The 26987-nt window shown below is 44.4% G+C and overlaps 1 protein-coding gene across 1 annotated transcript in view; it reads right to left on the bottom strand.

Annotated features, from left to right (window-relative positions):
• Positions 1–26987, bottom strand: part of LOC145393481 (THUMP domain-containing protein 1) — a 117494-nt gene that overhangs the window by 38627 nt on the left and 51880 nt on the right. The window contains exons 2-3 of the mRNA XM_080267593.1: positions 7454–7615; positions 4345–4639 (exon numbers count right to left, since the gene is read on the bottom strand). Of these exons, the coding sequence (XP_080123719.1) occupies positions 4345–4639; positions 7454–7606 (448 nt within the window). The 5' untranslated portion in view covers positions 7607–7615. The remainder of the gene's footprint in view (positions 1–4344; positions 4640–7453; positions 7616–26987) is intronic.

Below are 26987 nucleotides of genomic sequence, written 5' to 3'. Positions count from 1 at the left end.
TCTACATCGTCGCCGCGCATACGTAGCCGTGCATGGAAGTCATCCACGTCAAAGCCTAGAAAATCGTACTCCACATCCGTTCCAAGATGCAGACGAGACCAACCATTTTCCAGAGTCTTCACAGGGACTTCCTTCCATGCACTAGCCCAGTTGTACAGCACAGACTTGATGTTGTTGCAGCGAAGGTTTTCCAAAGTCCGCTTGCCTCGTGTGTCCCGTCCCTCCCTGCGCTCATCCTCGTCCTCAAGAACAACCATCACCTCGTCCAGGAACTTTCGACGGTATAGGTGCTTTGTTGCCACGATCACTCCTTGGTCCATTGGTTGGATTAGAGCAGTCGTATTAGGTGGCAGAAACATGCACCTAATACGGCCATTTTCAGCAACCAAGTCCTTGTCGCACGGGTGGGCAGGTGCATTGTCAAGAAGAAGGAGGGCCTTTACCTGGTCATGCGGGATTCCCAGTGTCTTGGTCTGGTAATGGATGACCTCCTTGACGAAGTGATGGTGAAACCAGTCTTTGAAGATCACAGCTGTGAACCATGCCTTCAAAGAATGGTACCAGACGACAGGAAGGACATCCATCACCCCACGAAGGCACCGAGGCTGCTTTGCGCGGCCAACAACAACAGGCTTAAGCTGGTGCATGCCGTTAGCACTGGCACAACACAAAGCAGATATCCGTTCCTTGGAAAGCTTGCGGCCAGGTACACGCTTCTCCGTCTCCTCGGCTAGAGTGTTCGTTGGCAGCGAGCGATAGAATAGGCCAGTTTCGTCAGCGTTGTAGACTTGACCGAGAGTTAGGCCCTCCCTGTCGATCAAGCCCTTCACCTTGTGCCGAAACTCGTCAACTCCATCCTCGTTAGCGTCCAATGCTTCGCCATGTGCTTTACGGTTGGTAAGGCCATGCCGCAACTTGAACGCGAAGAGCCAACCCTCGGATGCCTTGAAGTCTAGGGCGTCGTGAAGCCTGGCGAACTTCTCAGCAGCAGCCTTCAGCTCCATTCCACGTACCATCACACCAGCAGCACGTTGTTGTCGATACCAAATCAACGTGGATAGGTCGATTTCTGCAAACTTGGGGGTAAACATAACCTTCCTTTCCACGTTGCGTTTGCTTCTCGACGAGAAGTCAGCCATGCACTGCATGAGTTTGTCTCGGGACCTCTTGATATCGAACAAAGTAGACCGGGTCAGGTTAAACTCGCGGAGAATGCGGGAAGAAGACCACCCCGCATCTACTTTCTCCAATATCTCCCGTTTCTTCTCCAGAGTCAACACCACTCTCTTCCTTTTCTCAGGTGGCAGGGCCATCATCACACACACTAAGAAGAGGCCCGAGAGCAGCAGGAGGCCTTGCAGCAGGTAGGGCACCACCACAAAAGCAATCATGTGGGCAGCCATTACAACAAGCGTGCACTCGCGGCGAGAGACAGGCGGAAAGTGGGGAGGATGCAGGGGCGCTCTTTCGGACGTCAGAGGAATGACGCGCCAAAACAATGCTCTCCCGCGCCGCGCACGGTAGGTTCAAATTACGGACGGGGGGGTTCTTTTTTTTTTGGGGGGGGGAGGGGGGTTCCCCCCAGACCATTTTGGGAATGTTGGATCCCAAGACGATTATGTCCGGGTAGTGGGGATGTTCGGTTATTGGGCATCCGGATATTAGAGTGATTACTGTATATATATATATATATATATATATATATAATTCATTTATACTATCATCCATCAAACATTCTAAACCAGCACAGGAAAATTTTTTTATACTGGAAGCTATTATTTTAGCCTTCAATAACATCTTCACTGGTCAAGACCCTACCTAGGTTGAATGCCATCATCCAGAGTAGTGACTAAAATAAAACTGAAATGTCACTGGATTGAAGGGATTAAGCAGCTGTCTTAACTCATCTCCCACAAGGATTCTGGACATGCCATAAAACACCTCTGCTAATACCAATATACAAGTCATTAATGAGAAAGTCGTAACATGCATTTCGTAAGGTTGGTGACTATCACTGCCGAAGTGGTGACAAGCGACAGTGCGTGGCTCCTCTAGTGGATGTAAGGCTCATGGACCTCAGGGAACAGACTGTTTACTCTGTGTCCAGAGTAACTCTCTCTCTCTGGTCTGGTCAGGTCGCCATAAACAATGGTACCAAAAAATGGCCAAAGCTGAACTAAAACTGCCTCATTCTGACACTAAACACATATGCAGTATGCATATACTGTAATTCTTCCAAATAAAAATTCACAACAGACTGAAGTTTAGAAACATGTAAGGTAACAGGAATTACAGTCAATCCTTGAGTAACACGTGGTTGAGTATCGTCTTTTTGTACTTACACGGTCAGAATAATGTGACAGGTCATAATCAACATGGGGAATATCTCAAGCTTACAAAGGAAATGTTAGCTGGTCAGGCAATGCAATTTGAAAGATGCGCTTCGACTGACTCACCATGATTGGCTGGTTTACATCTGGGTACCTGTCCTGGGCGCATAACTGTATATTCAATCCTTTCTCGCATCTCACCGAGTTCTACCCACACTATGCAGCAAGATCTTTTTTGTGTTTCAGTGTCAAGCGAAGACACTGACTCTTATCATGCCACGTGATTAACCCCAGCCACCCAGAAAGCAGCACATCTTCACATATGTCCAGAAGTATGAGACAGTAAAGGAGTTACAGCAGGAAAACAGGTAGGCAGAAATGGTAAAAAAAACACGGTGTGAATGAAAGCACCATCAGAATGACGAGGTCAGCTCTGTTGTTTCAGCCCTGGACTTAGAAGGATTCAATTCAGATGTTGAAGAAGGAAGTGCAGGAGCAGCAACATCTCAACAATGACAACAACAACACTGGGGGCAGGGGGGAGGGGGAAGAGTGCCACAGAACTACACAACAACACACGGGTACCCAGTCTAACTTTTGTTTATTGTTGATGTGATTTTAATACCACTCATGTTCTTAACTACAGCAGTTATATCTCTTTCAGTGTTTTACCTGATGGTGGGTGTAAGTAGGGGATAATTTATGAGGGGCAGGGTGGTAAGAAGGGGTAAAAGTGAGTGTTCTGGAAAGACACTAGACTACATTGTACCATTATACATGCAAACATATTGTTTGAGCAACACATGTCTGAGCACCACGGTCCTTGTCCTGTCCATATTGTTCACGGTACTCTATGACTGACTGTATATAGCTGAAAATTTAACCAGTAATCACAAGAAAAAACAGCAAAATGGTAAAATAACAATAAAAATACTGTACCAGGAACAATACTCTGTACTAAAAAAAATATTAAGGACACGAATCTATACACCGTGTAACATCATGAGTATATGTCTATACTGGGAAATATTAAGAGCAGAGTCTACATTCAAAGTACTGTATACATGTCTAAGAACATAACTAAAACTATCCATCCATCCATCCATCATCCAATCCTACATTACCCCATGAGGAGTGTAGGGGCCCAAGGCTAGGCAGTTGGTCCCGACATTTAAGATGAGAGTGACCAGCCTCACTCATCCCTGAGTGGCATTACATGAGCAATCAACCCCAACCACCTTTGGATATAAACCTTCACCAGCTCAATCAGATTGGAGTGCAATAATTACCCACTAAACCACCAGGCGCCAAAATTTGGTTATATGGTTACCACCCAGCGTAGTAAATGGTTTCCTGGTGCACAGGAAACCATTTGGCTTGTCACTCAGTGTAGATTCACCCATAGGCTGAAGTAAGTGGAGAGAATGAAGGAAAGACAGAAGAGGGAGTGTAAAGTCACCCGTAGGCAGAAGGACAAGTAAAGAATGAAGGAAAGAAAGACAGAAGAGAATGGAAGGAAAAAAGGATGGACCTAAAACTATACTAGGAAATATTATGAGCAGAGTCTAATTCATGGCACTGTATACATGTCTAATAACATAAATAAGTCTATACTACGAAATATTACGAGCAGAGTCTACATTCAAAGTACTGTATACATCCCTAAGAACATACTGTACATAAGTCTACAGTAGGAAATATTACAACCAGTCTATATTCAAAGTACTGTATACATGCCTATGAACATGCAGTACCTATGTTTAAACTTCCTATCTATTACAGAACTATAAATTTGTAAACATCCTAACAAAATGCAACATCATAAAAATAACACATATTGGCCTCTTCTCTCACCTTCAGGCATAAATAGCAGACCACACACTCATCAACCATTCAGCAGGTAAATAATGCTGTCTTTTGCTACTTGTTAATTCTAATTTCTTCCTCTGACAATCTTGCTCAATATTTTTAAGGTATCAAGCCATTAAAACAAACAATAAAGCAAGTCTCATACCTTTGAACCCAAGATGCTTGGCAGGTAGGAGTGTGTGGAGGGTTGTTCCCACTAGATGACGTCTGGCTTTCAGTACCTGCACATCCGCAAGGACACTTACAGTAATATTGGACTGAGTACTATTTGTGCCAATAGTGGTGTTGCTGTCCACTGAGACAGGCAATGTTACAGATTCTATTTTTGGCTCTCGTGGCAATTCCCTTCTGGATCTGTTCATTTTGGATACCTTTGATGAGCCTCTCGCTGGAAAGCATATCTCCAAGCTTGATAATGTAGAGTAGAAGCTATTCCAGTCCTGAAGATAAAAAAGTATGACAACACTGTTATATTCCATAATCATTCTGGAAAAATGTTATGACTAATTACAGTACAATAATAAATAATCAGTATTATCAGCAGCAGAGTGGTAAAGTATTTGAAGATTTATCTATCCAAAACATTCATTACTGGAAGTCTACATACGAAGAAGAATTGTGGTGTAAAAATGGAATTAAAAAAAACTGACAACATTTTTTACTAATACTGTAACCTTAGCCATCATTGTCCCAACTTTTTTCTCACTACCTGTATTTCACATGGTAAAGGTGAATCCAGACACATGAAGAAAGGAAAACAACAGTACGAAAACTATCAACAGGATATCCAACAAAAATGGGCCACACTTCCATTCAGTAGTTAACCAAGCTTTCAAAGTTCCAGCTCCACCCCAGGAGTTGTAAGTCCTCATTATAAGTAACTTGTCTGACATTCAATTTCATTAAAAAGTTCACAGTACAGTACAGAAAGACTACCTATTAGACACTGCCATCTACAAAGCTGATCTGTTAATCCCCCTCCCCCCACTTACAATATTTGTTGCATGGAAAAAGTTTTGAAATTTTGGAACACATTCCTATCCTTAACATTAATGGAAACTACCTATCTATAGCTAGACACCTTACTCCTACAAGAGGTGGCAACAAACAAATTACCTCAATGTCACCCTGTCCTCTGCCATTTGGTTCTCCTCCCTCCAATTCATACCCCTCAAACACATATCTATCCACTCCACCCCTCCATCTCATCCATGGTTTCTCCCTTCCCCCTCTCCCCCATTCACATACACTCTTCTAGCAAGTCTGTCATTCTCCATCCCCACCACATGGCCAAATCATCTAACACTTTCCATCACATCCACACCAATACTATGATACACCTTTACTTCCTTATTCATCTGTCTGTCTGTCTCTTCATGTAACTCCACATGCTCCACACAGAAAACTCATTTCCACTGCTCTCACTCATGATTTGTGTCCTTCCAACAGGGTCCAAGCCTCACGTTTGTTTGTGGGAGTGGGGAATCACATTATTGTACAATACTGTTAGGCAGTGACTGGTTTACTCTATGCTGACTTCCCTATTCCTTGCCACTGCTTTCAGTGAACAAGCAGCCTCTCTTCCCTGCAGCACCCTTCCCTCTAAAATTCCATCCTTACTCATCACACTACCGAAGTACTTGATTGCACTCACATGCTCCATTTCCTCATCACCTACCTGCACTGCTTTTAGTTAACACCTACTGAATGATATAGTTTTTATTTATTCTTGCTACTTCTAGATGGCTATATTCAACTTTAAGGGACACCTCTTACAGTGAAGGAATTAAAGAATTCTGTATCTAGCCTTTTCAGTTCGAAAAATCTGTCCAAGCTGAATAAAACCATCTGCAGACAGTACGGTAGATCAAACCCAATTTGTCTGATCAAGCAAACCCATCAGCTTCCAGCAAGCAATCACCCTTGCAGGGCTGTCCCATGGAGTGAAATGGTGTCTCTTTAGGTGAAGGGTGTGAAGGTTTGGTTCCTGGATGGATGGCATCCCATATTCGCATTTCTCCAGCCAGTTAACAGGGGTACCATGCTAAGCCCCACATCACCACATCATTTGGCTATATAGTTACCACCCAACATTATAAACAGTACAGGAAACTATTAGGCTTGTCACCCAATACAGGGCCACCTGAAGTGGAAGGAAGGGTAATAAAAGGTGACAGGAAGAATGGGAAAAATAGAAAGAGAGGAGGGAAGGCACAGAAAAAGAATTATAAAGGTGAAGGAAAAAGTAGACAGTATTACATCAAGTGAGCGGATGATGGTCTCCACTCCCTACCACCCCTTGTCTGAAGGTACCAGTAATAAGAATACACCTAAGAATAGGTCACTGGATTCAAGGGGTTAAGCCATCCACACTACCATGCTGGACTTGATTCAGTAACCCTCACAACATCTGTAAGAAAAAGCCATTCCACTGATCACCAGTTTAAATTGGGTGTAATTCCAACCATGTGTACCTCTTCATCAGTCCAATTCTGTGTTGATCCTACCATCATTCCCTTCACTTTCTCCTCATCCACTGCTCATATTTTTACACAATCAATTAGCATCTCTAACCACCTTCACAGCTGCATTCCATACTACCATCTAAAATCAAACCCATTCACATATATCCTCTTCATCACCCTATCCTATCCATTATCTCTATGTGATATTCCATTAAGCACAAAGCCATATCCATCAACTATAAGTTACCATACTACTGCACCTTGCCCTACAGTACCTTACAATCAGTTAACATGCAAGCACACTGGGGCATTTATAAATGATAAGACGATACGATCACGTAACTGCACATATCACACTAAGGTATTTCCTATCTTATCTATATTATGCAACCTACACATAATCCTCAACAGTCATATTTCCACTGCTCACACTCACAATAAACACGACCATTGCATCACACAGATTATGGCATAACTAAGTCACATTATGTTAGAATTATGTTAAAGCATTATCTGAACTGCACTATAAGGATAAAAATACAGTACACTACTATGGTATAGTAACATACCGTTGATATGCAATACTGTATATACTGTTCCTAGGATACTAAAGCATTATCTGAACTGTACTATGAAAAACAGATGGAAATACAGTACTGTGCTATCATACAGCAACATACCAATGACATGCATTACTGTATATACTGTTCTTGGGATAGTAGAGCACTGTCCTGAACACTAATGACAAAGTAACAATACTTAAAGGAGTAATCATTATGAAATCTTCACCTTTATGTCTGGGTTGAGAATTTCAGTTTTGTGGCTCTGAAGGTAGAGGCTGACACTGACAAGGGTGAGAGCAAATATGGCAATACTTGAAAAGAACACCACCAGAGGTGGTTTGCTTCCAACAAACTCTCGGAAACTGCTACAGACAGCCATTTATGTTCTCTGAAATCAGAATACAATGGGAATTAGTACTGCTATAAGGTACAGTAAATATCTATCTATCTATCTACTGCCAGATGCCATAATCCCGTAAGGGGTGGCCATTTGACTTTGAGTTAGTTGTTTTATGGGGAGGGGCACTAACTCTCCACCAACCCACTTGTTGACACGTAGGGAGCACATATGGTTTGGTTTTATGGTTACCACCCAGCGTTGTAAATGGTTTCTTGGCTTACAGGAAACCATTAGCCTTGTCACTCAATGTAAAGCCACCTGTAAAGGAAAGAAAAGCAATAAGAAGTGACAGGAAAGATGGGAGAAATAGGAAGAGAGGAGGACAGGCACAGAAAAAGAATGATAAAGGCTAAGGAAGAAGTAGGCAGCACTACATCAAGTGAGTGGATGATGGTCACCACCACCTACCACAACTAAATATACCCAATGAAATTAAAATTATATCAGTAAGACTGCACAAGACCTTGGAAAACTTAGCTCAGATTTTCAAATTATTTACTATCTATCTATCTATTGCCAGACGCCTCAATCCCGTTTGGGGTGGCCACAAACAAATCGCCTCCAAGTCGCCCTGTCCCCCGCCATTTCACTACCCTGCTCCCAACTCACACCCCCCTCTCACATATACCTCTCCACCCCATCCCTCCATCTCATCCTCGGCCTCCCCCTCCCTCTTCCCCCCTCCACCTCACTCACATACACTCTCTTCGTCAGTCTTTCACCCTCCATCCTCTCCGCATGGCCAAACCACCTCAGTGTGTTCCTCATAACGCTCCCTATCACATCCACATCAACACCACAACGTTCCTTTATATCCTCATTCGTCAGCCTATCTCTCCATGTGACTCCACAGGCTCCTCTTAAATAACTCATTTCCACTGCTCTCACTCTTGACTTGTGTCCTTCCAACAACGTCCAAGCTTCACTTCCGTACGTTAGAGTTGGTATCACAATACTGTCATGTAGTAACTTTTTCACCTCCATGCTCACTTCCCTGTTTCTTATCACTGCTTTCAAAGAACCAGCAACCTTTCTTCCCTGCTGTACCCTTTCAAGCACGTCTCCCTCCAAACCTCCATCCTTACTCATCACACTACCCAAGTACTTAAACGTACTCACATTTTCCAATTCCTCATCATCCAACCTCGCTGAACATTCACTGACTTCACCTCTCTCAAAGACCATCACTTTACTCTTCCCTACATTCACCTTCAAATTCCGTTTCTTACACACTCTCCCAAACTCATCCACCAAGCCTTGCAGCTCCCCTTCGTCTTCACTCAACAACACAGTATCATCTGCAAACAACAGTACAGGGAGTTTCCAAACACTATCCTCTCTCACCAGGGCCACTCCAACATCCACTACCCTACCTTGTACCTCTTTTATTACCCCATCCATGAACAGATTGAACAACCATGGAGACATGACACATCCCTGTTTCAACCCAACTTTCAAAGAGAAAAATTCACTTAGTTCACCATCCACACGCACTGCAGCCTACGCACCATCGTACATACTCTTCACAGCATTCAACAACTTCCCATCTACTCCATATATTCTTAACACTTTCCATAATCCTTGTCTATCCACCCTGTCTATGCTTTCTCCAAATCCATGAAAGCCACATACAACTTCTTTCCCTTCTCTAGAAACTTTTCCACTAAAGATCGAAGAATGAATATCTGATCTACACAACCTCTTCCCTTCCTAAAGCCTCCCTGTTCTTCTCCAACTAATTTCTCTGTTCTTTCTCTAACTCTGTCAATAAGTATCCTACCATACACTTTTCCTACTATACTACGAAGACAAATGCCCCTATGATTACCACACACTTCTTTTTCCCCTTTTCCTTTGTACAAGGGAATAATCATACCTGACTTCCAATCCTCCGGGACTCTACCTTCCTCCCAGGCTAATCTGCACATCTTCCACATCCACTATACTACTATCTCACCCCCATGCTTCAGCATTTCACCACACACTCCATCAATTCCTAGGGCTTTCCCAGATTTAACTTTCTTCATTGCTTCCACAACTTCTATCCTACTGATTTCTTCCTGTCTTCTCACCTCCCTCCTTCTCCCAGCCATTCCCCAGCCACTTATACTCGCATTACTTCCATCCTCTACGTTCAACAATTCCTTAAAGTGTTCTCTCCATCTGCTCACTTTTTCTCCCTTCTCCACTAGTAATCTACCATTTTTATCTTTCACTCCCCTGCTAACTTCACTTCCACCCTGTCTTACTCTTTTCACCTCTTTCCAGAACATTTTCTTACAGTCCCTCCACTTTACACTCAAATTCCTACCAAATTCCTCATCCACTCTCTTCTTACTCTCTCTTACTAATCTTTTCACCTCTCTCTTTCTTTCTACATATAACTCTCTCTTCTGCCTCTCAACTTCTTCCACGCCCCTATTTCTCATCCATTCATTGTATGCTTTCTTCTTTTGTGCCACAGCCTGTTTCACCTCTTCAGTCCACCACGCTGTTCCTTGCACCCCCCTCCGTCCTCTCTTCCTTCCACACACCACATCACATGCTGCACATATTTCTTCTGTAAATATGCTACACACACCTTCCAGGTCTCCCATCTGCTCCAATTCATATTTGCACAATCGTTCCTCCACTTCTCTCTTATACTCTGCCTTTTTCTCATCCTCTTGTAACCTTTCCACTCTCCTTGCAACTACTCCTTCCTCTCGTCTTTCCCTTCTTCTATTTCTCCATTCTAATTGGACCTTGATTCTGGCCACCACCAAGTAGTGGTCAGAAAGTCCACTCCCCCAACCTCTATAAACTCTTGCATCCATTACACATCTTCGAATCCTTTCATCCACACACACATAATCAATCATTGCCTTCCTTTCATTCAGTTCACCACCCACCCTTCTCATCACTCGCCATGTATACCTGTGGATCATTTTATGTTTGAAGAGGGTATTGGCTACCACCAACCCCCTCCCAGCACAAATGTCCACTAACGCACTCCCATTCTCATCCATCTCAGCAGGCACACCCCACTCACCAACTATTATTTACACAACAAAATATTACACACATTCCCATTTCTCTTACGGTATTTCATCAAAATAATTACAGGCTTACACTTTCCGTTCTTCTTATTATTTCATCCATTCATCCATCATCCAATCCTACATTGCCCCATAAGGAGCATTGGAGCCCAGTGCTAGGCAGTTGGTCCCGACATTTAAGATGAAAGTGACCAGCCTCACTCGTCCCTGAGTGGCATTAAATGAGCAATCAACCCCAACCATCCCTTGGATATAAACCTTCACTGACTCAATCTGATTGGAGCACAATAATTACCCACTAAACCACCAGGCGCCAAAATTTGGTTATATGGTTACCACCCAGTGTAGTATATGGTTTCCTGGTGCACAGGAAACCATTTGGATTGTCACTCAGTGTACAGTTACCCACAGGCTGAAGGAAGTGGAAAGAATGAAGGAAAGAAAGACAGAAGAGGGAATGTAAAGTCACCTGTAGGCAGAAGGACAAGGAAAGAATGAAGGAAAGAAAGACAGAAGAGAATTAAATTTAAAAGTTGAAAAGAGTAAGACAGGGTGGAAGTGAAGTTAGCAGGGGAGTGAAAGATAAAAAAGGTAGATTACAAGTGGAGAAGGGAGAAAAAGTGAGCAGATGGAGAGAACACTTTAACCCCTAAAACGCGGCTGTGTACAGTCGATTCCCCCCGAGTGGCGGGGTTGTATCGCGGTCTGAGTACCTGTAGGAAAATATTCGCCAAAAATCAGAGATTAACCCTAGAACATTATACTTGGTATGGCAGATAGTACTTACATTCAGCTTTCTCCAGAGACAGGTGTTGAGCCTTCGTGGACTACCCAAGGACTTGTGGAGACTTGCAAAGTTGGGTAACCAAATCTTCACTTTCACACCTCCAGCAACCCGGTTTCCCCTCTACCACAGCCTCATTCTGTCACAGTAAACTTTATACTACAACGTAAAGGTAGTTAGGAATCCGTATTTGTACAATAAGCACTGAAAATAAGGCTAAAATCAACGAAGCGTACGGCTGACATGCACTGTGGCGGCGGTCTTCCCGTCACTCAACAAACATTTCCATTTTCACAGCTAAAAACATGTATACTACATTATTTTTAATCATATTACTTCCCAAAAGATCACCACGGCGCGCTTTTTATTCTGCCTTACGTCCGCCACTTTATTCTCGTTCCTGTCGGCCGCTTGCACTGACTGGGAAGAGCTAGAACTCACCATAATCTCACTTTGAAAGCCTGCAGTAAACTGACGCTAAACAGAGGCAAACCATGAGAAAAAAAGCTAGTGTTACAACTGGGGAAACAAGCATTTCCTAGTAGCATAAACTGCTTGTGAGAGGAGATCGCAGATTTACAGTTCTGAGCGCTCAGAGCGCTGCCATGTATCACAGCCAGGCTGGCCGGGCCGTGGTGGTGGGGGGGGGGGGACGGGGGGAAAATGCAATATTTGGCAACAACTGAGGTCAGTAGTACAAAGGTAAAGTATGCTAGTTGTAGCTAGAGGGTGGTGGTACTGATAGACAATACTAGCTGGAGCCTGCTTGCCCGCGGTTATTCAAAATTTACTCAAATCGCAAACGCGACGATCCGCCGTTCTGTCCTTTGGGCCGACCGTCGCAAATACGACGATCCGTGTTTAAGGGGTTAAGGAATTGTTGAACATAGAGGATGGAAGTAATGTGAGTATAAGTGGCTGGGGAATGGCTGGGAGAAGGAGGGAGGTGAGAAGACAGGAAGAAATCAGTAGGATAGAAGTTGTGGAAGCAATGAAGAAAGTTAAATCGGGGAAAGCCCCAGGAATTGATGGAGTGTGTGGTGAAATACTGAAGCATGGGGGAGAGATAGTAGTAGAATCGATGTGGAAAATGTGCAGATTGGCCTGGGAGGAAGGTAGAGTCCTGGAGGATTGGAAGTCAGGTATAATTATTCCCTTGTACAAAGGAAAAGGGGAAAAAGAAGTGTGTGGTAATCATAGGGGCATTTGTCTTCTTTGTATACAGTAATAGGAAAAGTGTATGGTAGGATACTTATTGACAGAGTTAGAGAAAGAACAGAGAAATTAGTTGGAGAAGAACAGGGAGGCTTTAGGAAGGGAAGAGGTTGTGTAGATCAGATATTCATTCTTAGATCTTTAGTGGAAAAGTTTCTACAGAAGGGAAAGAAGTTGTATGCGGCTTTCATGGATTTGGAGAAAACATATGACAGGGTGGATAGACAAGGATTGTGAAAAGTGTTAAGAATATATGGAGTAGATGGGAAGTTGTTGAATGCTGTGAAGAGTATGTACGATGGTGCGAAGGCTGCAGTGCGTGTGGATGGTGAACTAAGTGAATTTTTCTCTTTGAAAGTTGGGTTGAAACAGGGATGTGCCATGTCTCCATGGTTGTTCAATCTGTACATGGATGGGGTAATAAAAGAGGTACAAGGTAGGGTAGTGGACGTTGGAGTGGCCCTGGTGAGAGAGGATAGTGTCTGGAAACTCCCTGTACTGTTGTTTACAGATGATACTGTGCTGTTGACTGAAGACGAAGGGGAGCTGCAAGGCTTGGTGGATCAGTTTGGGAGAGTGTGTAGGAAACGGAATATAAAGGTGAATACAGGGAAGAGTAAAGTGATGGTCTTTGAGAGAGGTGAAGTCAGTGAATGTACAGCGAGGGTGGATGGTGAGGAATTGGAAAATGTGAGTACGTTTAAGTACTTGGGTAGTGTGATGAGTAAGGATGGAGGTTTGGAGGGTGAAGTGCATGAAAGGGTACAGCAGGGAAGAAAGGTTGCTGGTTCTTTGAAAGCAGTGATAAGAAACAGGGAAGTAAGCAGGGAAGTGAGCATGGAAGTGAAAAAGTTACTACATGACAGTATTGTGATACCAACTCTAACGTACGGAAGTGAAGCTTGGACGTTGTTGGAAGGACACAAGTCAAGAGTGAGAGCAGTGGCAATGAGTTACTTAAGAGGAGCCTGTGGAGTCACATGGAGAGACAGGCTGACAAATGAGGATATAAAGGAGCATTGTGGTGCATAGTGTTAAGGAATTTGAGTTCTGAGTGAAAAGACAAAGATTTAATGGACTGTAAATGTAACATAAATTAACCTGAGTGTGTTTTGTTTAGAAAATGGTTTCAAGAGTGGAAAGACTTAAAGTGCAGAGTGCAACACTTATTTCATTAAGGTACAATGGAGCGCAAGTAAGACGAGTGCGCAGTGGTAAGAGAATGGAATTCTGAGTGCATATGGCTAAGTTCTGTGCAAGACTTCATGAACAGTGTACTGCAAGTGCTTCAGGAAATCCTTCTTACTGTCAGAGTCTGAGAGGAGGCAGTTATTCATTGAGATGGCCAGGGACTTGCTGTAAGTACCCAGAATGTTTCATATTGTACTGTACTGTATTTTCCATACTGTACTTACCTCTAACACCTCATTTCACTCTTTTATGTCCCTTATTGGTGTGAATAGGGTATTAGGTGCTATGCATGTGCAGTAGGGAGGTATTTCCCTGAGTTAGGGTCCTTAAGTACCAGTCCAGGAGCAAGGGACTTGTTGTAAGTACCCAGAATGTTTAATATTGTATAAACTCACCTCTAAAACCTAATTTTATGGTTCTTTTGCATTTATTTCAGTCTTTTATGTCCCTTATTGGTGTGATTTGGGTCTTAAATAGGTGCTATGCATGTCCAGAGGGAGTTGTATAGGTGTTTTTCTGAATTAGGGTCCATAAGTTCAAGTCCAGGAGGCTGGTGCCCACTATCCAGACAGGACCACTTAACGGACATGCCTTTGGCTCTATTACGTCGGACAGTGGAGGGATTACTGTATATATATATAAATATTATATATATATATATATATATATATATACAGGCATACCCCAGTTTAACGATCTAATTGGTTAGGTACAACCCCATCGTTCGGTGGGGTATTGTTTATCGGGATACTTTTAACATGTATTTCAACATTTCAATGTGGACTGTTTACCAGCCTTGGGTTTCCTCCCAAACCAAGGCCCAAACCCACCAAGATGAGCCCCAAAACAGGTTTAAAGACAATACAAATGGCCTAACAGCTGTCAAGAAAGCTAACCTAAGCCTAACACCTGTAAATAACTCACTGAAAGCAACAAATAAAACCTGAAAATCATAAGGAATAGGTTAGAGAATATCAAACACCTCTCATCACTTACTCCTTGTAAGTCCATGTCCAGTCTTGGTCATCATCCTTGCTATCCCCCCCATGGCTAAGGGAAATATGGTGCTCCCCAACACTCAGCCCTCCTCAAAGCTCTCCAGGGGAGGGTCAGAGGGGGTTGGAAATGAGGTGAGATGCGATGACTCAGGTGGAGGCGACGGAGTGCGATGCGATGACTCAGGCAGAGGCGATGAAGTACGATGCGATAACTCAGGCGAAGGCGATAGGGTGTGATGCGCTGGCTCAGGTGATGGCGATGAGGCGCAATGCGATGGCTCTGGGGGTGGCGATGGAGTGCGATGCGATGATAGAGAAGGTGGTGTGGGAGACAGCTGCGATGTCCGGTGAGGTGGCGAGGGAGACCGCTGCGATGAATGATGAGGTGGCAATGGAGTCAGTTGTGATGACTCTCGTCATGGCAAGGGAGACAGTGACATTGGCCGAAGTGGTGCGGGAGATGGAGGGTTGGACGAGGAAGGCAGCAATGAAGTGTCAGAGGGCCTTAGTGGAGACACAGGTAACACGGGAGACGGCGATCAACTGGAGGTTAGGTCCAGCACAACGGGCCGAGCATGTCCTCGGCGAGAAGTGTCCCTCAGTGTTTCTTTGCTAGTTGAGCGTTGGGGAGATGCTCTGCTCGTTGAGGGCTGGGAAGATCCCGTGCGACTTGCTGGCCTGGTGGGGCCCTGCTTAAAGAACGATATGATCGTTGTCTGCCTGTCCGCTCTCTTCTCCTCCAGTATCGTCCTGTACACTTTCATACTCTCCTTGAACCGATTAGCTGTGTCTCTGCTTCGTCCTGGGGGGAGTCGTGTGTTTTCATAAGGTCTATAAGCTCATCCAGCTTTGTTTGCATCTCCTTCAGGATCTTGATGTTGAGAGCTCGGACCTCAGGCACAACCTCCTCCTCCTCCTCTGCCTCCTGGTGCGCCCGCTCGATCTCCATATTGAAGAACTCCTCATTGCTGAGCTCTTCCCTGTGACTCTCGAAAACCTCCTCCACGTCATCCTCGTCGACCTCCCTGAAGCCCGGCTCGTGTGACAACTCGACAATGTCCTGCTCGACAGGCAAAGGTTACACGCCCTTGGGGAAGCCGGTGAAGGAATGAACACATTCTGGCCACAGCTTCCGCCACACACCGTTCATCATCGCCTGGCTCACCTCGTCCCATGCTGCAGTTATATTCTCCAGGGTGTGGCGTATGTTGTACCCTCTCCAGAACTGCTGTACAGTTGTTCTGTTGTCACTGTCGCAGGTCCTTACCAAATGCTTCATTGTAAGGCGGAAGTAGTAGGCCTTAGAGGCAGCGATCACCCCTTGATCCATTGGCTGCAACAAAGACGTGGTGTTAGGGGGTAGGAAAACCACCTCAATATTGCTGGCCCATTCCTTCATTGCAGGCAGGTGGCTAGGCGCGTTATCCACCACCAGGAGATATCTGTTCGCCAGATTTTCACAAGAAGCATACCTCTTCACCACACAAGAGAGGTACGAGTGAAAATATGATGAACAGATATCTGAAGTCAAACCAAGCCTTCTTGTTTGACTTCCAGATAACCTCAAGGTTCTCCTTAACATACCCCACAAGAGCCCTGGGGTTCTCGGAGTGGTGGACTAGGAGCAGCTTCAACTTCGGGTCGCCCTCGGAGTAGCCCCCCAGCAGCAGTGTCAGCCGGTCCTTTGACGGCTTGAATCCTGGCATAGACCTTTCCTCCATTGCGAGATATGTCTTGGAGGACATTCTCTTCCAAAAGAGCCTAGTCTCGTCAAAATTCAAGACCTGCTTCATACTATAGCCACTCTTCGCGATGACGCATTTCAGCTCATCAGGAAACGCTGCCGCCGCCACCATATCTGCACTCGCCTCGTCACCGTTCATCTTCATGCGGTGAAGATTTGCCCGCCTCTTAAACTGGTCAAACCACCCATGGCTAGCCTAAAAGGTCTCACTTTCATCAAGCTCACACCTTACCTTGAGCTTGTCCCAGTGCGAGAGAGCCTTAGTGCAAATAATAGCCTGGTTCATGGGTGCCTTGCGCCGATCTTCCACCCATGTGCGCAGCATCCTCTCCAGCTCCTCCATCGCAGACTCTCGCTGGCGGGTGATACGGGAGGCGGATAAGGTTGCAACCTCCCCTGCAGCAGCCCTAATGGCCTCCTTCTTCTTGATGATGGTGGAGACAGTCGACTGGGCCAGGTGGAGAGCCGAGGCGATAGAACACGCACCTTCACCTTTGTCGTGCCGCTTAAGGATATCCAATTTCACCTCCAGTGACACAGTCTTACGGACACGCTTCACAGGAACATCACCAGCACCATCACTAGCAGGACGCTTACCACCAAGACTAAGGGCTCCACTAGCATCACCACTAGCCCCACCATGTGCAGCACCCTTACCATACATGATCACACTTATTTTGGCTAAAATTCACACAATATCGCACTGCACACACAATTAGAATCACTGCTCTACTCACGGCACTGCTTGAACACAATTACAATGCACTACGATAGAAACTTGCAGAATGTTGGTGAAGCAATATGATACGTGGCGGGCGAGTGTAAGGGAGATCCTCACTCTGAGATGGCCTGAACAAGAAGAGCGATATGGGTTAGCGCAGGGTGAGCGATGGGTATGGCGCCTGCGCGAACATTTCTGCGCACCCTGGGAGGTGGGTGGGCTCAGCTGGCCGCGGGAACACGCGTGATTAAAAATTTCAGCCCATCATCTGCGGGCGCGACATCAGAGGGCCCATCGTTAAACCAGGGCTCGCCTATCGGGTATCGGGGCCTGGTGCAATTTGTACCCCCATCGCTAAGCCGAGGTATCACATTTAGGGGTATCGTATATCAGGGAATTACTGTATATATATATATATATATATATATATATATACTGTATATATACTGTATATATACAGTCAAGTTGTCCATGGCATGGACTTCTATGCCACGGTTCTCTATGACATAGCAAGGTGCCAGACCCCCCAAAATGAACCACGTGCATAAACTACCTATGGTGCAGGCAAGGCAAGGTTTGAAATGCGCGGGCAAATTCCCCTAGTGGCGAGGTCCCCTGTTTGTAAACAAAGAAGATGGCGACCACTTCAGTTCCATACTACAAGTGCTCCAACTGTGGACTTTTTTCTCTCTTTTGAAGAGATTAAACTTCACCAAATTCATTGTGTTAGGTAATAAAACATTAAAGATTCTTTCGGTATTCTGACTAGTTTATAGGTTTGTTCATAAAACCGTTATGAATGGGTTAGTGACGAAGCACCTACCTCTGAGCAAAGATGAAGTATAATGCCTCCCATCATCACGTATATAAGAATGATTATTAATGTGTTAAATGTGAGTTTTGTTGACACTTGAGCATACAAACTTTACCAAATAAACTTTTCAATCAGTGCTTGACCAGGCAGCCTTCGCCATCTTTAATGTTTTGGTTGGTCAGCTGATCTGTGTCTACTTGACCGAGCTTTTTTTTGCTCGATCTGCAGCACGTGGTATTGCCCAAGTAGACACGAGGCTGATCACCCTCTCGTCTTTTGTGCCTATTGTTATGTGTAATACATGCAATGACTCATTGCTTGAGTGTGCGTGTGTAAAGTGGGGGAAAAATGGGGAAAAGTGGGATGAAAAGGGGGACTTTGGGTGAATGTCCAGAACCAAATTCCATTTTTCCTGAAACAAATTCCATTTTTACCATAAGTTTAGTTATTTGTATGGCATGGTTTTCTATGGCATAGGCACAGTCCAGAACCAATTGGCCACGCCTTAGGCGACTTGACTGTACAGTATATATACTGTGTGTATATATATATATATATACATGTTGGAGCCTTTAAAAATGAAAACAAAAACGAATACAGTATATATATATATATATATATATATATATATATGTATATACCGGTACAGTACCCTCGCGTCCAGCACAGTAATATTATCATGCATGGGTCATGTGTTGGACCAAAAACATGTTGGACCAACAATAGAGCTTATGGGGAAAAATGAATTATGTCAGCAACCCTCGGAAAAGTCACCCTAAATACCTCCCATATACCTATACATATATTGGTACTATTGTAATTATAATATATGGTATTGTGCTATGAATGATAACTAACCTTTTAGGATAGTGTTGGTGGGCTTGCTGGGAATGGAAGGTAGTATCCAAGGCTGTAGTTAGCCCTACTGGGTCCCCGGAGGATGGCTGCTGGCGTCACTAGCGGGTAATGGCTGTTGCTCCTCCTCAACCTCCCTCATAAATCCTTCGAAATCACACTCAGAATCACTATCTTCGTCCACAGCCATGGAAGGTCCTGCTTCTGCCTGTCCTAGCACTGTAATCCTCGGCAAAGTGCATGCTTCTCACACCGTTGCCAGAGCCCCGTCTCGTGACTGTGGAAAGTGATCGCTGTCACTGACTCAGTAGAGATTAAGGAGAAGCAACTTTGTTTATAAACTGGTATGCACGCCGATGAGAAGGGTTTCAAAACGACTGATATTTATTCTAAAATATTAATATGTATTCAGTGTCAGGCTAAATGTTAAATGCTGTAGTACGATACATTCTCTGTCGAGTCGCCTGGGTTTTGGTCACACTGTTTTGCCCGTCGTATCCTCGGCAGGAATCCATCCAGATGAATTCCAAATGTCCGTGGTATCGTCGGCAATTTTACCACGTTACCGTTCCGATTTACCATCGTATCCTCGGCAAACCGGGTATGAAGTGCCGTGTGAAAGCCTTCGGCTGCCAGGATCTTGTCTTAGTTAGTTTTTTATTATGATCACGTTGGCTTCATTCATGTCGTAGGCCTTGGCAATGTCAACTTTCCTCTCCCCTTTCTTCTTCCTCTCGATGCTTTCTAGTTTGGTGGCCTGAGGGAGGTGCCAACGCTTCTTGGGGTTCTCAGAAGGCTTCCTAGGCATCGTGAGCAGGGTAAAATGCAGTAACAAGGGCAGAAAATGCAGCAAGAAAAAAGCACCTTCCAATGCAATTATGCAACTGAGTGGCGCTGTGGCGGGAGAAATTTAAACAAAACATCACGTGACACCAAAAGCATTTTTAATTGGGTGGCATCACGATCACGTCACGATAGCGGGCGGGGAAGGCTACTTGATCAGAAGTTTTCATTGGCTATCATCATCATAGGAATGTCCAGTATGACCGTGTTGGACCGGGGGTGATCGTGCTAGAGTGAACTCTACGGATTTCGCCCACTTCTCGGAGCTCTGTGCGTGTTATGCTAACACTCTCGTGTTGCAGTAATTAAATCGTATTAAATAATACTAATTAATTGCTCTCCATGCTGGACCCGAATCGTGCTGGACTAACGCGTGTTGGACGCGAGGGTACTGTATATATATATATATATATATATATATATATATATATATACTGGTATATATATACAGTATATATATTCATTCATTCATTCATTGCCAGACGCCATGTATCACAAATGGGGTGGCCAAGGGCTTAGAGTTAATTGTTTTACAGGGAGGGGCACTAATCCTCCACCAACCCCACTTGACACGTAGGGATGCCAACAGCATCTGGTGTTCCCAGGCGGTCACCCATCCAAGTACTAACCAGACCCAACGTTGCTTAATATACTGTGTGTGTATATATATATATATATATATATATATATATATATATTACACATGAAAAGTCATATAGTTGGCCCTACTTAGCAAGGTTTTGACTAAATTAATCTTATAGATCTGAGGGCAAAAATTAACCAACTTAATCCAAGACTTGTATATGTAGGTTTTCTATAGATCCCAGTAACTAACCCAGTACTGTACAGGTATTAGACTTTGTAATAAGAATATCCAAAAATGAGTGTGAGCCATTATTTTCCTTTTCACATGTAAATTTTATGTTTTTATGCTGACTATTCAAATACAGTAATCACTCCAATATCCGGATCAATAGAGCCATCGGTAGGTTCGGATATTGGTTTTGTCCGGATATTGGGCCCCAGCTTATGGACTTGTACTTACGGACCCTAACACAGAGAAACACCTATACAACTCCCTCCGGACATGCATAGCACCTATTTAATACCCAAATCACACCAATAAGGCACATAAATGACTGAAATAAATGCAATAGACACATAAAATGTGGGTTTAGAAGTATGTTCATACATTAATAAACATTCTGGTACTTATGGACTCTAACCGAACCTAACCTAACCGAACCTAACCGAACTCTGAAAAACACATTCCTACTGCACATGCATGAGGTAAGTTTAGTATGGAAAGAAGTACAGTATGACACTTTCTGGTAAGTATAGTATGGGAAAAAATACAATATGAAACATTCTGGTAAATATAGTATGGAAAATAGTACAACATGAAACATTTTGGCTACTTACAGCAAGTCCCTGGCCACCTCGATGAATAACCACCTCCTCTCGGACTCTGACAGTAAGAACGATTTCCTGAAGCACTTGCACTACACTCTTCCTGAAGTCTTGCACTGAACTTAGTCACTAACACACAGAAGTCCGTTCTTTTCACAGTGTTCACTTTAGTCCAAATAATGTTCCATTAAATTTAAGTGTTGCACATTAACTTTTCCCAAGTTTTTTAAGTTTCCAAAGCCAAAACAAAGAAGGTTAGTTACGTTAAATTTCTTTTCTACTTAGTCTTTTCTCCCAACTTGAAAACCTTAACACAACACACCGTTTTTTTCACTGCACAACACTCAAAATTCCCGTGTGGTCTAGTGGAGAAGTTCTTGCTGTTTATTCACTGTCAGAGCCCGAGAGTATCACTGGCAGGCGTCCAAGGGGTGCATCGGTGGGTAGTGGTGATGGCGTACCGACTACAGAAGACTCTGAAGACAGCCGCAAACTCACGTCGAGCGGTGACTCCACTGTAGCTGATGTGCTGGGCTGTGGCTCGGAGCATGAGGGCCTGTCTTGGGGAGGCAACGGAGTGGAACCAGGGCTTGGCACAGCGGGGGTCACGGGCCTGAAAAAACTGTCAATCGTTGACTGACGCAAGGACCGACGATTCTGGCGATTGATGATGCGCTGCCGGAAAGCACGCACTTCCTCCACGAGTTCCACGGGCCCCATCTCCCTGTCGCAGTCCGGGTGTTCCAAGTAGTCTAGGACGAACTCTAGATGTTCCCGGAGTGCGCTCAGCTTGGGGATGGCTGGAGTAGTGTCCTGCTGGGCGGAGTCTGCATCATCATCGCCTTCGTCGTCGGAATCTTCAAGTTCGGGACTGACACCAGCAACCGAAGACGCGATCTCGATATCAGACAACGTCTGATACCCAGGATCGCCCTCGTCGTCGTCCAACCACTCACGAACATCGTCCACATCAACATCGTCGCCGTGCGTACGTAGCCGTGCATGGAAGTCATCCACGTCAAACCCTAGGAAATCGTACTCCACATCTGTTCCGAGAAGCAGACGAGACCAACCATTTTCAAGAGTTTTCACAGGGACTTCCTTCCATGCACTAGCCCAGTTGTACAGCGCAGACTTGATGTTGTAGCGGCGAAGGTTTTCCAAAGTCCGCTTGCCTCGAGTGTCACGTCCTTCCCTGCGCTCGTCCTCGTCCTCGAGAACCACCATCACCTCGTCCAGGAACTTCCGACGGTACAGGCGCTTTGTTGCCACGATCACTCCTTGGTCCATTGGTTGAATGAGAGCAGTCGTATTAGGTGGCAGAAACATGCACCTAATACGGCCATTCTCAGCAACCAAGTCCTTGTCGCACGGGTGGGCAGGTGCATTGTCGAGGAGAAGGAGAGCCTTTACCTGGTCGCGAGGAATTCCCAGTGTCTTCGTCTGGTAATGTATGACCTCCTTGACGAAGTGATGGTGAAACCAGTCTTTGAAAATCACAGCTGTGAACCATGCTTTCAAAGAATGGTACCATACGACAGGAAGGACATCCATCACCCCACGAAGGCACCGAGGCTGCTTTGCACGGCCAACAATAACGGGCTTAAGCCGGTGCATGCCGTTAGCATTGGCACAACACAAAGCAGATATCCGTTCCTTAGAAAGCTTGCGGCCAGGTACACGCTTCTCCGTCTCATCGGCGAGAGTGTTCGTTGGCACCAAGCGATAGAATAGGCCAGTTTCGTCAGCGTTATAGACTTGACCGAGAGTGAGGCCCTCCCTGTCGATCAAGCCTTTCACCTTGTGCCGAAACTCGTCCACTCCATCCTCGTTAGCGTCCAATGCTTCGCCATGTGCTTTACGGTTAGTAAGGCCATGTCGCAACTTGAACGCGAAGAGCCAACCCTCGGATGCCTTGAAGTCTAGGGCGTCGTGAAGCCTTGCAAACTTCTCAGCAGCAGCCTTCAGCTCCGTTCCACGTACCATCACACCAGCTGCACGTTGCTGTCGATACCAAATCAACGTGGAGCGGTCGATCTCTGCATACTTGGGAGTAAACATAACCTTCCTCTCCACGTTGCGTTTGCTTCTCGACGAGAAGTCAGCCGTGTACTGCATGAGCTTGTCTCGGGAACGCTTGATATCAAACAAAGTCGACCGGGCCAGGTTGAACTCGCGGAGAATGCGAGAGGAAGACCAACCCGCATCAACCTTCTCCAATATCTCCCGTTTCTTCTCCAGAGTCAACACCACTCTCTTCCTTTTCTCAGGAGGCGGGGCCATCATCACACACACTAAGAGTAGGGCAGAGAGCAGCAGGAGGCCTTGCAGCAAGTACGGCACCACCACAAAAGCGAGCACGTGGGCAGCCATGACGAAGAGCGTAGGTCTTGTCGCGGTGAGAGACAGGCGGGAAGTGGGGAGGATGCAGCGGCGCTCTATCGGACGTCGGAGGAATGACGAACCAAAACAATGCTCTCACGCGGCGCGCGCGGCAAGTTCAAATTACGGACGGCAAAAAATCGATTTTTTTTTTCCAATTTTTTTGGATTTTCGGACCATTTTGGGAATGTTTGATCCCAGGACGATAAGGTTCGGTTAGTGGGGATGTTCGGTTATTGGGCGTCCGGATATTAGAGGGATTACTGTACTGTACTGAAAAATCCAGTTACCGGTATCCTCCTCACATTTGAAAATTAGGAACGTGTCATCCACATGTCTTCTGTAACAATCTATCTATCTGTTGCCAGACGCCTCAATCCCGTTTGGGGTGGCCACAAACAAATCGCCTCCAAGTTGCCCTGTCCCCCGCCATTTCACTCCCCTGCTCCCAACTCACACCCCCCTCTCTCATATACCTCTCCACCCCATCTCTCCATCTCACCCTCCCCTTCTGTAACAAACAGGCCTAAAATCAATCGGACAGTCCCTTAGTCATTTAATCTCCTTGTTACATAAAAATGAACTGGCAAAAATTGGAACTAAGCTGGACCCCATGGTAACATCATCAACCTGATTTTAAAATTTACTGTTAAAAAAAAGATTCAGAAGTGGCAAATTTAAACAATCTCTTAATTATCTCCTTACTTACAGTATATAAAAAAAAAGTCTGAGGGTTCAAAATTCTCCAAATTATATTTAAAGTCTCATCATGAGGTACATTTGTGAACAAAGACTCAGTGTCATAACTATACTCGATTTTTTTCCAGGTGATGATCCACTTTCGTGAATGTGGCACCTGCGCAGTCCAGCCGCGTGATTGCTTGGTTTCAGTTTCATACCTGAAGTATCATATTTACAAAATATTGTCCTTATATTCCATAAGAGAGTATGGATCAGTTGGCTCAAGGATTGTGTGGGTAAGATTGAAAGTTGGAATACAAATGTGGGCGACTGTGTGTGTGTATGCGCCAATTCATGATCATGCAAGCAGTGTGAGTGAAGAGTTCTAGACAAATGTGGAAGTGTGCATGGAAAAGTTTGGAAGGATCCACGAAAGTGGATCATCAGCTGGAAAAAAATCGAGTATAGTTAATATATACTTCTTTGTACTTTTAGAGTTAAAACTTCGGTCAAATTTTACACGTTGCCCTTATCCGATTTTCGACTTTTCGTTAACATTTTCTAGTAGAACTGATCATTCTAAGAATCTTTTCTTCTATGGCATTTCTCTCGCAAATTGATAATAAACGAGTTACACGCGACTTCCGCCAATCACAATCAGAGATAGGTGGTATTATTTCGTACTTACACCCAACTCACTGACAACAAAAGTGGCTAACTCACCTTATACTTTACGCAGTTCTAAGCATTTTTTCTTCTATGACACTTCCGTCTTAAATCAACCGTTGATGAGTTATGCAATTTATTACACTTATTATTTTCTATGGGAGAGATTTTCCCTGCCATGGTCGGACAATTGTGTGTGTTCGTTGGTGCGTGTTATGTGTGTGGGTGGATAAAGCGCATGCGTAGCACATGAATCAGCCAATCACAAAGCAGAATTTCAAATGCCCCATGCTAGGGCTCGCAAGATTTGAAAGTCAGTTCGTCTCCAACCATAGACTGGGGAGCCTGGAAAATTTATTACTTCACTGCTATTTCACAGTTCTACCAGCAAGAAGATAAAACTGTTGCCTTTGTGTGATCGCATGGTGTTTTACCTTCAACAGGAACAAAGTACCCAAATCAAGGCAAAAGTCTCATTTTACGTGAGGATCAGAAAATGTTGCACTGTCGCCCATCACCAGTTGCCATTACAGCTACAGACGACTCTTCAGATGCAGACGAGGAACTGTAAACTGCTAGGCAAATGCATTATTTCTTATTTACACCCGGTTAGGTTAGGTTTGATGAGGTTTGGTTAATGTCATGGGGGGTCTGGGGGGCAAAGCCCCCCAGTTAGGAAACACGGCCAGGGCTGGGGGGTCTGTGGGGCGAAGCCCCCCAGTTAGGAAACACGAAATCTGTAAGAAGCTTAATATTATTGTCTTCCGAAGGATTTTAGTATTTTTCGTTTGATTTTGATAACAGTTCCAGTAGGAAATCACTCGCTTTTGCATTTTTCCCCCACCCAACACCCCAGTTTCCCACAGGTTTCCCAGTATTCTTGGGGGGAGGGGGAAGAACCGCAAAAAAAATACGTTTCACGTGATAATAGGCGTCCAACCTGAGTGTGTTCTGTTGTTTTTCGTGTGATTTTTGTTGATTTGGACCGGTCCTTTCCACCGGAAGTCGCTAGTGGCGTTCAACAAAAACTAGCGACTTGCGATAGAAACAAAGGTCAAAATCGATCGAATCACACCAAAAACAACAGGAAACACTAAGGTTGCATGAAAAAATCGGATGAGGGCAACGTGTAAAAATGAGGAGTACGTGTAAAGTTTGGTCTTCTGGGACAAACTTTCAAATGTGAGCGGGTGAGCGGACAGAGCGCCCGCTCGTCTGTGATTGCGATTGGTGTAAGTAAATCACGTGTAACTCGTATATTATCAATTTGCGAGAGAAATGTCATAGAAGAAAAGATTCTTAGAATGACCAGTTCTACTAGCAAATGTTAACGAAGTCGAAAATCGGATGAGGGCAACGTGTAAAAATTGACCAAACTTCTATCACAAAACTACTTGAATTCGAAACAGTAAACTCATTAGTGGTGAGTGGTGTCACCAGAAGTTGTAGAAATTTTGCCAAGTTATACCCTGCTGTCTTAATAAAGGAAACTATTGGTCTAAGAGGGATTTCTAACTTTGCTACCGGTAATAGGTAATTTGAACTGTCTGTTATAATGATTATACTTAGCAAAATCATCTGGTAGCTTAACAAACAAAACAAAAACTACAAAAGATGTCATAGTTGTGAAGAGGTTAGTACCTCATCCCTCCAGAGAAAAATACTTTTTCACACCAAAGGTAATGTCTGACGTCCTTCTAAGTGTTCCAAAACATGGTCTCATGATATTACATTAAAATAAAAATAAATGAGGTATTAAATATAGGAGAAAATACCTACCAAATTACCGATCCCCCAAAACTAGCGACGTGTCCAATGTTTATGTTTTGTTTGCGTCCGAGTCCCTATCCACCGGCTTCATGTAGTTACTTAACGACTGCACTTTGTAAACAGAAAACATATTCAAAATGTTGTACATCACATTGAATTCAGTTTTAAAATAAGTTAAAACACGGCTAGGATTGATAATAATTTCAGTTTTCCTTTTCTCTGGTCGTTAACTGGCGTCTGGTGTCTAT

Source organism: Coenobita brevimanus, chromosome 24 (assembly GCF_032717465.1).
Source record: "Coenobita brevimanus isolate Jiangsu-jjx chromosome 24, ASM3271746v2, whole genome shotgun sequence".
NCBI lineage: Eukaryota > Metazoa > Arthropoda > Malacostraca > Decapoda > Coenobitidae > Coenobita > Coenobita brevimanus.
This window is presented reverse-complemented; position numbering and strand designations above follow the sequence as displayed.